General features: G+C 38.4%; 2 protein-coding genes across 3 annotated transcripts in view; one reads left to right on the forward strand and one right to left on the reverse strand.

Annotated features, from left to right (window-relative positions):
• Positions 1–121: 121 nt before the first annotated feature.
• Positions 122–4133, forward strand: LOC307138440 (ras-related and estrogen-regulated growth inhibitor-like protein). Its single transcript, XM_079836738.1, has 4 exons — positions 122–883; positions 976–1029; positions 1136–1212; positions 2500–4133. Exons 1-4 carry the CDS (start codon positions 769–771, stop codon positions 2908–2910), a joined length of 657 nt encoding a protein of 218 aa, XP_079692864.1. The 5' UTR covers positions 122–768; the 3' UTR covers positions 2911–4133.
• Positions 4134–4190: 57 nt separating this feature from the next.
• plin6 (perilipin 6) overlaps positions 4191–17014 on the reverse strand; it is a 32207-nt gene continuing 19383 nt past the window's right edge. For both annotated transcript variants that reach the window (XM_079836943.1, XM_079836942.1), the window contains 3 exons: positions 16525–16736; positions 11439–11705; positions 4191–5486 (listed from right to left, as the gene is read on the reverse strand). In XM_079836943.1, coding sequence (XP_079693069.1) covers positions 5034–5486; positions 11439–11705; positions 16525–16736 — 932 coding nt within the window. In that variant the 3' untranslated portion in view covers positions 4191–5033. The remainder of the gene's footprint in view (positions 5487–11438; positions 11706–16524; positions 16737–17014) is intronic.

Genomic DNA, 17014 nt, shown 5'->3' on the forward strand with positions numbered 1-17014 from the left:
AGGTCACATTCTTTCACTCATCCATATAAGCGTTATAGATCAATGTTGTTATGCAGCTTTGATGCCGGTAGAGGGCGCAATGACGCTGTGGTCGATTGACTTGGAACAGGTATAATTTAGAAGCACTCGAGCCATTATCATGCGCTGAAGAGCAATTCAACAACTGCAATAATGTAAAATATCAGAAAATATATTGAATTATCACATTTAAATTATTGATGTTTAATTGAGCCCTTTGTTTAGATAGAAAAAACCATTTAAATATGCAATATTTTTATAATGGAATTTCGTATTTTAAGATTTAAAGTCTAGATCTGGGACATGCAAAATTTGCATGAAAGAAATCAAATATTTTTACCTTTATATAACAAAGAGTTTTTAAAAAAAAATCTCAAAGTTTCTGTGATATAATGGTAAGAAACACAATGTATCCTAACGGGTTTGTCATAAAACGATTTCTCATGCGAGTGTGAACAAAACAAGCAGATGGCTCTTGTGAGGGGGACATTTTCGATGGCAGTATTTGAGTTAAATCTGGGCGAAAGAGAAAAGACTTGTAGTTGGTGTAAATATCTAACTGTCCTGGCTCTACTTGATAGGATCATTTTTGGCGGTTTGCTAATGCGAACAGATACTCTGTTCTCGGATTGGTTTAAAATCGACTCAACTTCCATAAGCCACGCCCACTGTTTTATATATAGTTGAAGTGTCTTGCGAAGCTCGTCTCACACTCAACACTCGAGACGTTTATAGGAGTCACTAATTGAAATGGTTGTTCTGGTCAAACCGAGTCCTCAGTTGGGCAGCAAAGCGATGGATGGAAATCAGCACAAAGTAGAGGCGAATGTTCTGCTACTTGGAGCAGAAAATGTTGGGAAGTCAGGTGAGCACAAAACCGAACATGGCTGTTTGAATGCAGAGATGTTTATATGATCTATTTTGTTAAGCTTACGAATAATGATTTATTGTTTGCAGCCCTCACCGTGCGATTTCTCACCAGAAGATTCATCGGAGAATATGGGGATATTGGTACGTCAAATAAGATTTACCATATTACCATTTGTAATGAACATATAAGCTATGTTGTGTGTGAATAGGCAGCCTTTAATTTCACTGTCATTTCCCCCCCCCCCAGAATCAATATACAGTCATATTGACAAAACCGATGGGCGAGAGATATCCTTAAATATTTGGGACTCTCTGTATCCACAGGTATGTTTTGTTTTGTTTTTTAGACATTTGTTTCAATACTAGAATGCATAAAGGGGTTAAATTGTGTGTTTAATATATTATCAAATGATAAGTCAATAATAATATTTAACTCCTTAGCTTTTTTTGTTGTTTTCTGTGTTACTGGGTTATTTTAATGTGTCATTGTTACAGTGTAATTATATATTTACGTACTGAGTAATATTTAGTACTTACTATTGGGTTACGGTAGGATTAGGGTTTGGTTAGATGGTTACATTGGTTACATGCCGGTTAGTTGCATGTAATTATGCATAAATTACTGTGGTAAGTGCATGTTACATGTAACAAGGACACTGTAAAATTAAGTGTTACCGTTTTCTGTTGATAAGATTTAGCCCAAATTTAATTTAATAATTTGTAAGAATAATGGATCTTATTTAGTTTCTATATTTTATATTTTTTACAGTATCTTGTATGGTTTTCGCCATGAAAATGTAAAAAAATTAAATAAAGTAACAAAATTATGGTTTGTGAAAGTCAATTTCATAGTTTGTATTTCGGGGAAAAATGAACTACTAGTGTTTGTAAAATAGTCAGTTTATGTATTTTAAGTTAATTTGTGTGGTGGGCTCTTTATTATAATGATCATATTAAAAGTATAATATTTTAATATTAAAAATAATTATAAATAACAATTTAATATTTGAATATAAATATCTCAAATTATACACACTGTACAAATGAAACTTTAAAAACTCATGACTTTTTGTAAGCTATAAATACTTAAATGATTGTAATATGTATGCTGTAAGCTTTAAATTCTAGGTTTTAAAATTGATATTAAAGCTATTATAATTTTACCTGTGAATTGGAGAATGAAGGAAAAGTATAATTATTAGTACAATATAGTGGAAATAATAATTATATCGTTTTTTGTATCATTTTATTTTTAATAATTTCTTCGTTTTTCATATAATTAATTTTTTTAATACGGTGTGTGTGTGTGTGTGTGTGTGTGTGTGTGTGTATGTGAATGTAAATATATACACACACACACACACACACACACACACACACAGTATTACAAATATATATATATATGTATGTATGTATGTGGGAAGTAGACATGATTATACGTTGTTATCATATTTAATTATGCCGATAATAAAGATTAAAAACTGATTAAATGATGAAAGACATTAAATCCGGGGCATTTTGACAACTTTTATGCATTCATGTAGGTTTTTCGGATCATGCTTTCTAGGTGAGGTTAATGTGATTTTAATCTTTGAATTCTGTCTCCTCCAGAGCTGCGAAACAACTGAGTCCATCAGTGACAAGCAGCTTCAGTGGGCAGATGGCGTGATCCTGGTCTACAGCATCTGTGACCGCTCCAGCTTTGATGTGGTCCAGCAACAGGTGCAGCTCATCCGCCAGACAAGGAAGCTGCCCACATCTGCACCGATCATAATTGTAGGGAACAAGCGAGACCTGCTGCATCAGAGAGCCGTGTCGAGCGAGGAGGGCAGACTGTTCGCCCTCTCCGCAGACTGCGGTTTCTTCGAGATCTCAGCAGCTGAAACCTACCACGGCGTGCTTCTGGTCTTTCATGAAATACTGGATCTCATCAAGGAGTCCAAAGCACTGAAAAAAGGCATGAATGGAATCAAGGGCATAGTCAGAAGCATGTCTGCAGTGTTTGGAAAGAAATGGGAGTAAAACAACGGCGTTGGGGATGTGAAAGTTGATGAGCATGATGAAGATATGAGGCCCCTGGCAGCCTAGCGTCTAAACAGCTGAGAGGACCCCCGGCAGATGGGTTTTTGGAACCGAAGGGGGCTACTTTCGCCTTATTAACCTACATGGATGGTGGAAAGGAAAATAATAAGATGATAGCATGTTAAAAGTTCAGAGCCCAGCTTTGTGGTGAAGGAAAGTAGATTAAGTTTGTTACAGCAAGGTGATAAAAGAAGTGCGGAAGATAAGTGATCCTGGGCTTTGATTTAAGTTGGTCACAGGTTATTGATATGAACTGAGAGACAGCCCGGACCTGTTGTAGTCCTTGTTATTTCTCAAAGAATGATCCTTCAGCTCTGAACAGATGATGTAGTAGACGAATACAAGTGAGCTTCTGCTCTGGATCTCAGATGGCTGAAATATAGAGTTGGACTTTTATCCTCGGTGCATTGTCCTCTCCTGAATCTCCACTGACATTAAGATGTGAATTATTAAATGGGGCAATTGGGAGGAGACAACCCCTGATTTCACAGACGAGGCTTAAACCTGTTTTAACTGACAGTAACTATCTTAAAATGGATCAGTGCCATTGTTTTGCCTCAAGATGCACAGCACAGTAATGTTACTATATAAAGGCATGTTTGTAAAAGCTACTTAAAAGACCTAATCCTGATTTAATCTAAGCCCTGTCTATGAAAAGACCTATATGTGTATATATTAAAATGTATATAGATATTTTATGTATATGTTGTAATTTTTTCAGAGGTGGTACTATAAATGTTACTTTTTTTAAAGGCACGTTCACACCAAGGATGATCGCTGTACCGATACAGTTTTAATAATCCTTCTAATTCCACGAGAAAAGCAAAGTAACGATAACACAAACGAGATAGTCGGAATCACTTTCAAAATGTGGGGGGTTTTTTCCAAGCTGATAAATGATAAAGACATGGACAGCCAATCAGAATCCACCCGAAGAGCTTGAGGAAAGTGGGAGAACTTTACCATGACTTGGTGTGTTATAATTTATTTTTCATGGTGTGAACGAGAACTGAAGAGTGTCTGTACATGTTATTGCCCTGTATATACTTGAATCTTTCACTTTTGTATAAAAAGTATATGCTGTTTTTAGTTGAAGACCTTTTTGAGATGTTTATATTGCTTGTATTTCATTGACCGATTTCAATAAAGGAAAAACATTTATTTTGTTGCACAATTAGTCATTCATTCTCTGCTATAGTAATAGTACTCAAAACATCAATAACATTTTAGAAAATGTTTTATTACATTTTAGAGTCAATATTACATTTGTTACAGGAAAAAAGCATTACAGGCTAATGGCTGTTAGGATTTTAGCTATAAACGTCCACCAAGTGCACTTTATGTTTCTCCTTTTGTAACAACACATCCTTAATGATAAAAACATACAACAACCCTTGAAGAATCATGGGTTTTTATCCTCTCAATAGCATACGCAAGACCTTGGGCTGTGTATCAAATCGATTTTCAAACGGTTCATTTCCAACTGATAAGAATCCTTGTGCCATCCTGTTTCACTCATTCCATTGATCTAACCATCAGTCATTTCACTGTGACAGTCTATAGATTAAAAAGAGCATGTGGTGTATAAGTACTAAAAAAGCTAAGGAATAAAAATACATCGATTTGGTCTAAACAAAATGTGTTACATGCTAACAATTATAATATATAGAAAAATTATGCTCTGTCATTTCAACTCATCTGTTGAGTTGTTTCTTTATCTTAACTACTAGAATCAGGCATTCAAAGCTACCTAACACCAGGGAGCAAATCCATAATGTTTTGATTTAATTTTAAGTAATACGCATAGCTAAAACAATGCTTTATTTAGCTTTTAAACCATCTGCACATACTGAATACTAGGCTAATGATTTTATTTAAAAGCTAACTTGTAACTGCACTGTCTCCTGCAAGATTTGTTTTTGTAGGCCTACTAGAGGAGTCACTATAGATTGTTTTTTAAAGGTATTTTTGCTGTACTATCCATAACAGCCTGTGAGCTGCAGCAAACTGTGTTCGAATGATCTGTGATTGCATTTTGGTTTAATGTATGAGAAAAGTGGAGCCTAATGTTCTGTGGTTTCCACCACAGGTATGACCTGATCTTCAGATGAAGGGCCAGAGCTCAGAAACTCAAACGCTCGTTGGCTTTGTGATACTAGCTGTATAATGGGAGCCAGCAGGACCTCGGTGGCCGAGGAACGGCGGCGGATCATATCGGTAGAGGGCACAGCCAGTGTGTCAAGTTGTGGAGGGCCCGAGGGCTGGGAATCTAGCTTCAAACTACCTTTTCTGCCATTTGCTGGGACTGGGATAGGAGTTGGAGAGGGAGCTGGGCTTGTTGGAAGCCCGCTGTTGGACCCACGACGGGAACGGGCATAAATGCTTCTGCGGCGTCGAGGACGACCATCCATGGCCTTGAGGAAGAGGCTGTTTGCAGAGACACGGCTGGAGGGACTTTCAGGGAGTTCATCCGGAGTTGGGTTGTTTGCTGCGTCGAGATCAGAGACCTTTTTCATCTGAGAGAAAAGAGAGGAAGAGTCGTAACCCAAGACCCTGATACTTTTGATTATTTTGCCTAGGCTTATTGGAAAAAGGCACTTTTAGCAGCTCTCACTGAAAATTAAATTCTACCTACACTAAACTCTAACTTAAACCTGACCGACTGTTATAGGGATAGTTCACCCAAAAATGAAAATTCTGTCATTAATTACTCACCCTCATGTCATTCCAAAAAATGAACACAAATTAATATATTATTGATGAAATCCGAGAGCTCTCTGACCCCTCCATAGACAGCAATGTAATTAACACTTTCAAGGCCCAGAAAGGTGGTAAAAACATTGTTAAAATAGTCCATGTGACTCCACTGGTTCAACCTTAATTTTATGAAGTAACAAGAATACATTTTGTGTGCAAAAAAACTAAGAAAAATAACGACTTTATTCCACAATTTCTTCACGTCTGTGCCAGTCTCCTACGCTGTTGACGTAGTAAATACAATCCAGTGCTTCCAAGTTATGTCAGAGCTACGCCAGAATGCCAGCTTACCATTGGCCGATGTGGTTCACTTGAGCACCACGACGCATGTATGTAATGCTGACGCAGGAGCTGGCTAACGTAAACTGCGTAGGAGACTGACACAGACGAGAATAAAACGTTGAATAAAGTCTTTATTTTTGTTTGTTTTTTGCGCACAAAAAGTATTCTCGTCGCTTCATAACATTAAGGTTGAACCACTGGAGTCACATGAACTAATTTAGTGATGTTTTTACTACCTTTCTGAGCATTGAAAATAGTAATTAATTAGCTGTCTATGTAGGGATCAGAGAGCTCTCGAATTTTATCAAAAAGACTTAATTTGTGTACCGAAGATGAACAAAGCTCTTGCGGGTTTGGAACGACATTTTTGGGTGAGTGCATTTTGAGTGCATCTGCTGAACACCCATGCCATTTAACTTAGTTTTTGAGCTGCTTTATCGTGACTCGTTTCAAAGAGCAAAGGTTTTGACATAGTATTGTGTAAGGAACTACACAAAAATAAGTCGGTAACACCTTACAGTAAGGTTTCATTAGTTAACATTAGTTAATGTATTAAATGACATGAACTAACCATGAGCAATACATTTGTTGCTGTATTTGTTCATCTTTGTTAAAGGGGTGGTAAAACACATTCTTTTGAAGGCTTGACTGTGTTTGTGGGGTGCACTGTAACATGTGTTCATGCTTCGTTTTAAAAAAAATTGCCTTATTTTTCATATATTTGACCTTTATTCTACACTGCTCTGTCCCTCCCATAGACCGTAAAAAAATATGGACGACGCGACTTCATTGACTTCTGCTGACCAAAGTTGAAGCTTTCATAGGCCCGCTCACGGCGCTGACATCTTGGGACCGAGTCTGCGCAGTAGCGATCTCGGGACCGGAGTTGCGCAGCAGAGAACAGGAAGTAGAGGCGCAATTATCAAAAGCCCGCCCACACTCTCGCAGATGCAGAACAATTAATTATGTTGGTGTGAAATAAACAGTTATGGAAGTGTAGAAATTAAAGCTAAAGCTCCAATCTCCTCCCAAAAATCCAGAAAAAAGTCTGTTAGTGCCTCAGTGACAAGTTCACTCAGAGAAGCCGTCAATCTCAGCTGTCAATCATGACGTCACACCCCCCGTTTTTATAGCATCAAATAACTCACTAAAACTAAACTTATTTAAAAAACGAACACTTGAAATGAAATTATTGTAATAAAAACTGCCTAAAATGACAGAAACCATCTTTAGTAAACAATTATTTGAAGTGTAATTAAATTGTTTAGTGTGTCTCGCGCCCATTCAAATACATGGAGAGGCGGGGTTTAGGAGCTATACTTGGACCAGCCACCGGGGTGCGATCGAGGCGCGAAAGCTTCAATTTCTGACTGGAGCACTACAGGCTTGGTCCCTCCTTGTAAAACGGTCTGATGCTTTCCGGGTTGTATGAAGCCAGTCCCTCAAAAATACGCGATGGGCTCTGATTGGTTAGCTGGCCCAGTGTGTTGTGATTCGCTAACCGCCTAGTGCACGTTTGTCGGAAAGTCACGCCCCTTACCGGAGGCTGTGCTTTGGTCAGTATTAAGGCCAATTTATACTTCTGCGTCGAGTGCACACAGAGGGTACGGCGTACCCTACGCATAGACGCGTTGGTTACGCCGTACCCTGACGCGCACCTCTCCAAAAATGTAACAACGCGTCAATTCTACGCGGACCGCAAGCGCTGTGATTGGTCTGCCAGAACCCTTCCCTCAGGTCAATAAATAAATAAAAAATCTGCGATAGGAGTGTGTGTGTGTGTGTCCAGAAATTGGATGATAGTTCCTTACGTCTGCTATAACACAATATTTTGCAGTCCAGCGATTCTTTATGGTAGTAAATAAATACATAGATCCGCTGAGTATAGTTTATCTATTTTCTCATTAAAACCAAAGATGTTAATCAGTAATTGTATATCAAGAACAGGGACACATTAGGGTATATTTCGTGAATGAAGTCTCCGCAACAGCAATCGTTTGCTCGAGCCACCGCTGCTGAAAACAGCGGCCATGAGCTCCGCATGATTTCACAAACACATTCCAGCGCCAGATCGCCTTATTTAACTTTACTAATTAACTAGAGATGCTTAATTTGTATTAGATACAACATCTCAAGCTGCAAGAAAAGCCGCTCTCTCACTGCTGCTGATATTCTGACATGAATGTACAGATGCTACACAACAAGCAGCTTCTTCTTCGGCTGTTCTCTTGATTACACCAACATGCCCGAGGACACTGCCTCCTAGCGTCTGCATGTGTAATTGCACATTGACGCAGACAACAGCGCAGAAGTATAAATGCTCACGACGGAGTCGGCTACGCGCGTAGCCTACGGCGCACACTAAGGCGTACACTCGACGCAGAAGTATAAATATGCCTTTAGAAACAACGGCGTCAATAAAACCATATGAGCCCGAATCAGACCCAGAACATTTGAGTGAAGATGATCGAGCAGAACCTGTTCAGTCCTCAAGAGTAAAGACTGCAGATCTATAATGATCGCTACTGAATGGCACTTTAACTTTTGTATTTTTAGAACGATTATAGCCAAATATCTGTCGCAAGAACTAACCCAAAACGAACACTAAGCACTGGCTTTAACTAGTAAGTTAGCCAAATCACATACAGAACCATGTTTAGCATGCCTGTAGATAAACAATACATAAAAGCTCTAATTAAAGAATCATTTACACTAATGTCAGGTTCGCTGTTGAGATTTTAACGTTAGTGTTTGTAACGTTAGGTGTTCGTCGGATAACGTTAAAGGCCAATTTATACTTCTGCGTCGAGTGCACGCAGAGGGTACGGCGTACCCTACGCATAGACGCGTTGGATACGCCGTACCCTACGCCGTAGCCTGACGCGCACCTCTCCAAAAATGTAACAACGCGTCAATTCTACGCGGACCGCAAGCGCTGTGATTGGTCTGCCAGAACCCTTCCCTCAGGTCAATAAATAAATAAAAAATCTGCGATAGGAGTGTGTGTGTGTGTGTCCAGAAATTGGATGATAGTTCCTTACGTCTGCTATAACACACTATTTTGCAGTCCAGCGATTCTTTATGGTAGTAAATAAATACATAGATCCGCTGAATATAGTTTATTTATTTTCTCAGTAAAACCAAAGATGTTAATCAGTAATTGTATATCAAGAACAGGGACACATTAGGGTATATTTCGTGAATGAAGTCTCCGCAACAACAATCGCTTGCTGAGCCACCGCTGCTGAAAACAGCGGCCACGAGCTCCACATAGTTTCACAAATGCATTCCAGCGCCAGATCGCCTTATTTAACTTTACTAATCAACTAGAGATGCTAAATTTGTATTAGATACAACAACTCAAGCTGCAAGAAAAGCCGCTCTCTCACTGCTGCTGATATTCCGACATGAATGTACAGATTCTACACATCAAGCTGCTTCTTCTTCGGCTGTTGTCTTGATTACACCAACATGCCCGAGGACACTGCCTCCTAGCGTCTGCATGTGGAATTGCACATTGACGCAGACAACAGCGCAGAAGTATAAATGCTCACGACGGCGTCGGCTACGCGCGTAGCCTACGGCGTACACTACGGCGTACACTCGACGCAGAAGTATAAATGGGCCTTAAGTATGAATGAGCATTTAACAGACTGGTTTGCAGAACAGCGTTGTCATCTGTTTACTTCCTTGCTACAACCTATTACAGGAAAACACATCGATGAAAAATAAATCAGACTTACAGGTTGTGGCCCGTAAACAGCTTCTGTTTGTAAATCCAGCTTTCAGGACAAGCCGTTGTGCATATCCTGTATTGAACTCGCGAAGTTTGTGGAAGTTTGTGTTGTCCTCCGTGAAATGTGCAGCGCGCGCGTCGTGCATCCACGCACCGGCAGTGTTTTTTTCACGCAGCTGACGTTGTGCAAATCTGGCATTGAAATCGCGAAGACGGTGGATGTTTTCCTGTGCTGCAGGAAGCCCCGAGCGCGCCTGTTCCCCGCTGACTCAAACACACGTGCATATAACATGCTGTATGTTAAACGCTCTGCAACGCACCCCCGTCCCAAGGAAGGCTGAACAGAGCAAGTACCCCAGACCTGCAATCCGGATTGAAATAACAGCGTTTCCTTGGCATCGCGGCAACAACACTCCAGCCTAAATACAGCCGATACAAAATGGCCTCACCCCCCCTTATTTAATATTCTCGGAGGAGGGGTTTATGTAAATATTGAGCCTGTTGATGTCACCAACCCTGGAGGAATGTGTGTAGTCGCCTGCTGGCCGTTTGCTGTAGTTCTTAGAAACTGATTTCTTTAAAAGCAAATATCTCCCTTTGCTTTAAACTTTGAACGTTGTAACTTTGCAGATGTTGTTTATGCTCAAGCAGCAACATTACACGTTAGCTAAAGTTAGAATAGTGAAATCGTGGTTTACCACCCCTTTAACGTTAGTTAATAAAAATACAGATGTTCATGGTTTGTTCATGTTAGTTCACAGTGCATTAACTAATGTTAACAAGATTTGAATGATGCATTAGTAAATGTTGAAATTAACATGAACAAATATTAATAAATGCTTTATAAGTGCAGTTCATTATTAGTTCATGATAACTAATGTAGTTAACTAATGTTAACTAACGAACCTCATTGTAAAGTGTTACCAATAAGTCTTTATTATTAGCTAATCTGCCCCTGGAATCATATTTTAAAAAGGAATAAACTTTTTATTTATTTTTTTATGTAAAATATGATTCCAGGGGCAGATTAGCGAATAGCGGATAGTTTTGGAGAAAAATGTAGTAGGTAGAAGCACGTTTTAGTTATTAACATTACTTATAATCATTAAATGAATAAGATATTATTCTGATGCCTGGACAGCCCTAAAAATATTTATTTAACAAAGTATTTCTGTCTTTAAAATTAAAATGCTATTTTGCTAGCCTCAGAAAATCCAATGGTTTATAGACCACAAAATCCAAATTGAAAATTTTGTATGACCATCAAACCCATTTAAATTCAGTCTTTAAATGAACAGAAGTGTTTTTAGACCACAACAGTTGAATTAGAAGTTGAATTAAGCTGTATAATGGCCTGCAACATTATGTACCCGATCTGTGCCAAAAAAAAACAAACAATCAATTTGAATAGAGGCACAGTAACACAGAGAGAAAATAATCCAAGCCATAGGCTGTTTCATGGACCAGCACGGATCCTTGTTTATCCTTTCAACTCTAAATAGATGTGTTTGGCCAAGAAAAATAATAAGAAAATGATTTTCAGATAGAGCAATTATTCTGCCATTTTCTTCATTGCTGGATTCTAGAGTGTTCTTTATCACACAAACATGAAGGCCTACTTTTTATGTCTTATTAACAGCATTTGTCCATTAGAACTGGTTCTAGAATGTTGCGCTTGTGTATGTGTTCTCACCAGGTCATAGAGCGGGGTGGTGTTGATGAGCAGCTGTATGAGAATCTGTCCTAGTTCCAGTAGGTCGTTCATGATAGTGCGTACCTGGGTAGGTAGAGCCAGTATCTGTTGTGCAGGGGGCAAAACCTTCAGTGCCTGTATACCTGATGTGAGCTGAGCGACAAGCAGAGAACGCAGCTCCTCCACACGATGCACTTGAGTCGTGTAAAATGACAGAAGAAGATGCAGCAGGGACTCCACCATCTGCATCAACTGCATTAAACCCACCTGAAGATGACAAATGACAGACAATACCTAATCAAGAAACCAGTGTCAATGATAGACCTGAAAATGACACCATTAGGCATTAAAAAGAGAATGCATATGGCAGAACAACTGGTCATATGGGCTGAGGAATATGCAGAACCTTAATTCAGTCACGTTTTTATCGCTAAACCTAGTGGCCTGGAAATGGGGCCTAACAGTTTGATCAAGTGAAAGTAATGACTCTATTCACACGACAACATACTGCCTGCAGGAACGTGAAGGTTTTTTTTGAGGGATACATTCCCTGCTCTGTGCAAATAAATCAACAAACAACAGAAACTGCAATTGCTGTGAAAATTGGTATTGTCAGCCACAGTTGGGGTCAATTAAACTTCATCAGACTAACAAAAGAAACAGTCCTACATTCTTTTAGACCTGTTATCCTAAATAATTTCATTTCATTATGTCCAATTTGTAAATGTCCATTTTTTGTTTGTTTATTCTCCTAGTCTCATTTAAAGCTACAATATGTAACATTTTTGCAGTAAAATATTCAAAAAACACTAGGCCAGTGTTATACATTTTGTTCAGTTGGTACTTACAATATTCTTAAATGTTTCCAACTATTTTTAAATCATGAGAAAATTGCTATTTTAAGCAAGGAACCGGGATGTGTGAGGGAGTCGCCTGTCAATTGCATTAAATCTGCATTACCCTCGGTTTCCGGTTTTATTTTGCAGAAATGCTTTACTCTTACTACAATGTGCAACAAGTGTCATAGCAGCCACCGAATTTTCAACACACTCAAATGTATCTAATATGATAAACAGAGCTGCGTTACCTCATACTCATGACCGGAAAAGCAGAAGTGGCGCCGGCGACTGTGGCATAATAAAAGTCCCGCTGCTCGCGAGGCGTTTGTTGCGTTCTTCTCATTAACAATCGCTCCAGCGGCCTTGCTCAGCTCCCACAACACTCAGTCCTGCTCTGCTTCATTCTACAGTAACGTTAATAATCGCATCCATGAACATGATTTCTGCCCGAGTCATATCCCGATTCTTTTCCACCGGCTGTGAGGTGAAGACCACATGCCACAAGATTCTACGCTCAAACTTGGCATCATCAAACTACGCCTTTGTTTTGAATAGGCAACATCTAGTGGACGGAAAAGTTACATAGTGCACCTTTAATTTGGCCTTGGAACTGTTTATGGCCACTCAATCATAGAGCCACTCAATAAAAGAAAATTACAAAACAGAAAGAATTACAGTTTAGTATAGATTTGCTGTTTTGTTTGTGAACAAATTAGTGTTTTGAACAAATCTTTTAAGTGAATGAATCTTTTGAGTGAACACATCATTCCTGTTCACTTTCATGCACTGATATTTTTCGCTACGTATTAATAACATCATTGCATCACACATGAATAGCAAACCAAATTCACTCAATTTACGTATTACAAAATAAATCTCACAACATCATGAATGGAAAAAAACTATTTCTGAAGTAAATGACTCACTGATTCAGATACTCTCTTATTGCTACTTACTGGCAGAGAGGTTCACTGAATGAACCAATGAACAAATATTTTGGTGAATGGATTCAAAATATTTGAATAACAATATTGATCAAAACCACTAGAGTATAATTGAGTTTGTCAGGCAGTGTTTATGCTGCTAAATTTGAACCAGATGTGACAAACTCTACATTACTGTACAACACATGTCCTTATTAGGAGAAAATATGTTGTTTTCTAACGAGAAAAATATGTATTTTTTAACGACATAAGATCTTGTTATTACGACATAACTGAGTGGAAAAAATAATATGTATGTGTCAGCAATGCGTCACCGTACTACATCATGTTGATTTGAATAATAAAACGATTTTGAACTGGGGAAACGTACTGAAGTTTGGTTTATCATCAAGGTCTGTCCGCACATCCCACAATGCCACAAGTAGCCAACCTCTCACGTGGAGCTTCATCTGCTGCCAGGCAACGTGAGCACGAGTACACAGTGCAAAAGAATAGGGCCAGACGGACACAGTCACAAACAGTCCTGTTTTTGGCATTAGGACCTTCCAACTAATGGTGGTTCATTTAGGTAAATGATAAAGTGGGTCAGCCAAATTTGAAGGTCCCCCCTGTGTTCTCTATTCCCATTGTCATCAGGCTGCCACCTCACTGCCGGTCCACTGCACAGCCCGTGACCAACACGTGAATTACTGTAGGAGATTATGCTGCCAAGTCTCATCGTTGTATGTGTCTCTGACAGCTCAGCATCACTACCGGTAGAACACAGTCTGTCACTCATTTCTGCAGCCCAGGCTCTCTGGGGTGTCTTTTAGAGTTTGTTAATGAACACTCTTTTGAACACGGTGCACTGCATGGGCCTTTCGTGCTCTGAGCCCCAATTACTCTTCACCCTAATGCTGGGAAAGCACCGAAGGACCCTGTACAGACAATAGTCCACCTTTGTCCTTTGATCCTCAGCACACAAGCTTGTCAACTCATACAAAACATGTCTGAGATAGGCCATGTGTCTAACAGGTCAGTTGAGGTAGGGTGTATCTGGTGTCTCTATTGGGACATGAGAACAAATAACATTTTCTCAACAGTCTAACCATGAAGAACTGAGGTGTACTCTATGCTCCAGAAATGGCACTGGGTAGATTATATATATATATAGCATAAAGGCCTGCTCACACCAAGAATATTAACTATAAAGATTACTATAACAACAACTATTTAGCATCCTCTTTAAGCAGGATGAATTCTTGTATTTCCAATTATATTGTTTCATTATGATAATTATATCATTATAGTTGTGGTGTGGGCTTCCCTATTCTCAATTTCTCACAAAATTAAAATGATTATTAAAACTTTAGTTATTATCATATCATTATACTGTAGTTATCATCCTTGGTGTGAAAAGGAAGTCTTTTGATTAAAGATACAGAAAAAAAACATTAATATTGTGAGGTATTATTACAATTTAAAATTACTGTTTTGTATTTTATATATTTTAAAATTTAATATATTCCTGTAATGGCAAAGCTGAATTTTCAGCAGCCATTATTGTAATCCAATGTCACATGATCCTACAGAGAGCATCCTAATATGCTGATTTGCTGCTTAATAAATATTTCTTATTCTTATTAATGTTGGAAATGGTGGTGCTGCTTAATATTTTTTGGGGCAACTGTGGAGATTTTATTTGTTTTTAGAATTCATTGATGAAGGTTTAAAAATATAGCGTTTATTTTAAATTAAAACTTTGTAACAATGTAAAATTATTTACTGTCACTTTTGACCAATTGCTGAATACATTTCTCTCTCCAACCAAAAAAGGAAGAAAAAAAAAAATATATATATATATATATATAAAGCTAGCTATATATAAAGCTAGCAGCATATTTGTTCTCTAATGCAATCTCCAAATCTCCTCATCCTGCGGGTATGTTAGTGGGTGTTCAAGTCACATGCAGTGACCGCCAAACAGCACGTAGCACTAGATCCCATGGGTTTTCAGCTCAATCATGACTATACTCTCTCTAAACAAGCACTCCAATCAAAAACACTGCTGTCTGACTTCTTGATTTCAGCCTTGATTTCTAGACAACAACAAAAAACTGCCTTCCTTTTACGCAAACAGAAACGTTTTATAGCCATTTCGACTCACTAAAAGACTCACTAATATGCTGGACTTTAAAATTATGAAGTCTCTGATGATAAAAGTCTCTATCTAGCCTAAATACTAATTTTAATATGGAGAAGTGTACCAATGAGTGACTATGACAAAATCTGAGGCACTGAATCTACTCCACTAGAAATAGCATCTATGTAAAATAATACAAATAATAATACATTTTGTGTAATCAATTTGGTACAGTGTGAAAAAGCTCAATGTTTTCAGCTCAGGTTGTTTTTCAGCTCAGCTTAGGTCAGCTTCTCTCCCCTTCCCCACGTCCTTCCTTGCCTGAATGTGTCTCAGGGGTCATTATTTAGAGCAAGTAATTGCTGTGATTTTATTCCATGTGGTCTGCAGACAAGACAGGAAGCCTTGAGGGTGGCAGGGCAGCGTGAATGACTGCAGCATGGTGCCGCAGCACGTAGAGTGTCTATTTTAACTTCAAACTCAAAGAAGAGGGCAACGGTTATGGTTTGAAGACATTTTGATGAGGCACTCCCTGTTGATATCATCCTGTCAGTGTATGTTGTTGAGTCTCTCAACGAGACATGTCTGCATCTATATTTGTTTTGTGATTTTATCTTAGTTGTGACTCACATCTTGGGTATCTTTGCTTATTTAGTATCACTAAGAGGTACTATTAGTTTTTATTAATGATTTGAATTTGTTTTCATTTTCTGTTTTCATTTTAAATGTCTAAATAGTTTTTATTCATTTTTATTTCAGTTTTAGTTTTAGTTATTTCAGTAATATGAGAAATGTTGGCAACTGGCTGAAATAAAATAAATTTTTGTATATTTTTTTTTATTTCAGTTAATGTTTATTTCAAGTAATGAAACTAGTTTTAGTTGTCTATAATAACCCTGGTGTCTTTTGAAGTGCCCAAGTCTTTTTATTCTTCTGTGTTGGAAAGTCAAAGTACAAAAATTGTTAAAGTGGAATATGAATACAATGAATTTGGTTCCCCATTTTCAGTGTGGCATATTTCAGAAACTGATACCTATAAATGTTGTTCAGAGCCACTGAGAAGCTGTTAGTTTGGCGACAATGGCGAGAGAATATTTGTGCCCATCTCAGGGGTCACTATGACTCTATGAACAGAGTTTTTAGTTAAGATGAAGATGAATTCTTTCTGTACATGGACCTACCGTTTCGGCAGCTGCCCTCAGCATCTGCAAAACACTGTCCACTCTTTCTCTCAGCTTCATCAGTCTGTGGTACAGCTGAAGATACAGGCACAACAACAGGCTACGGATCCGCGTCCACATCCGAGGCTCTTCTTCTTCATCATCATCATCATCATCATCATCCTCATCATCCTCATCTTCATAGCTTTGCACTCTTCTCTCCCACTCACAACCTGGAAGATGAGACAAAGGGATTCAACGTGATCCAGTATTCAGAATTCAACTGAAAGACACTCTGCGTAGTTTAAAACAACTCTGAGCTTAATAAAAAACAAGCTGATTGGATGAAATATTATGTTGTACATTTCTCTGTATCCCTCAGAAAGTTAGATGGTGCTAAAGCAGGGGTTTTCAATTTGTGGTCCAGGGTGCCAGGGGGGGTCCATATAAAATTGTTCAGGGAAAAATGTTGTAAAAATGTTTTAATATAATAATAGATATAAATAAACAA

Source organism: Gobio gobio (assembly GCF_949357685.1).
Source record: "Gobio gobio genome assembly, chromosome: 15".
NCBI lineage: Eukaryota > Metazoa > Chordata > Actinopteri > Cypriniformes > Gobionidae > Gobio > Gobio gobio.

Coding starts and splice junctions, on each gene's coding strand:
- LOC307138440 (XM_079836738.1), top strand. CDS start 769: ATGGTTGTTCTGGTCAAACCGAGTCCTCAGTTGGGCAGCAAAGCGATG. Junction 884..975: donor AGAAAATGTTGGGAAGTCAG/GTGAGCACAAAA, acceptor TATTGTTTGCAG/CCCTCACCGTGCGATTTCTC. Junction 1,030..1,135: donor CGGAGAATATGGGGATATTG/GTACGTCAAATA, acceptor CCCCCCCCCCAG/AATCAATATACAGTCATATT.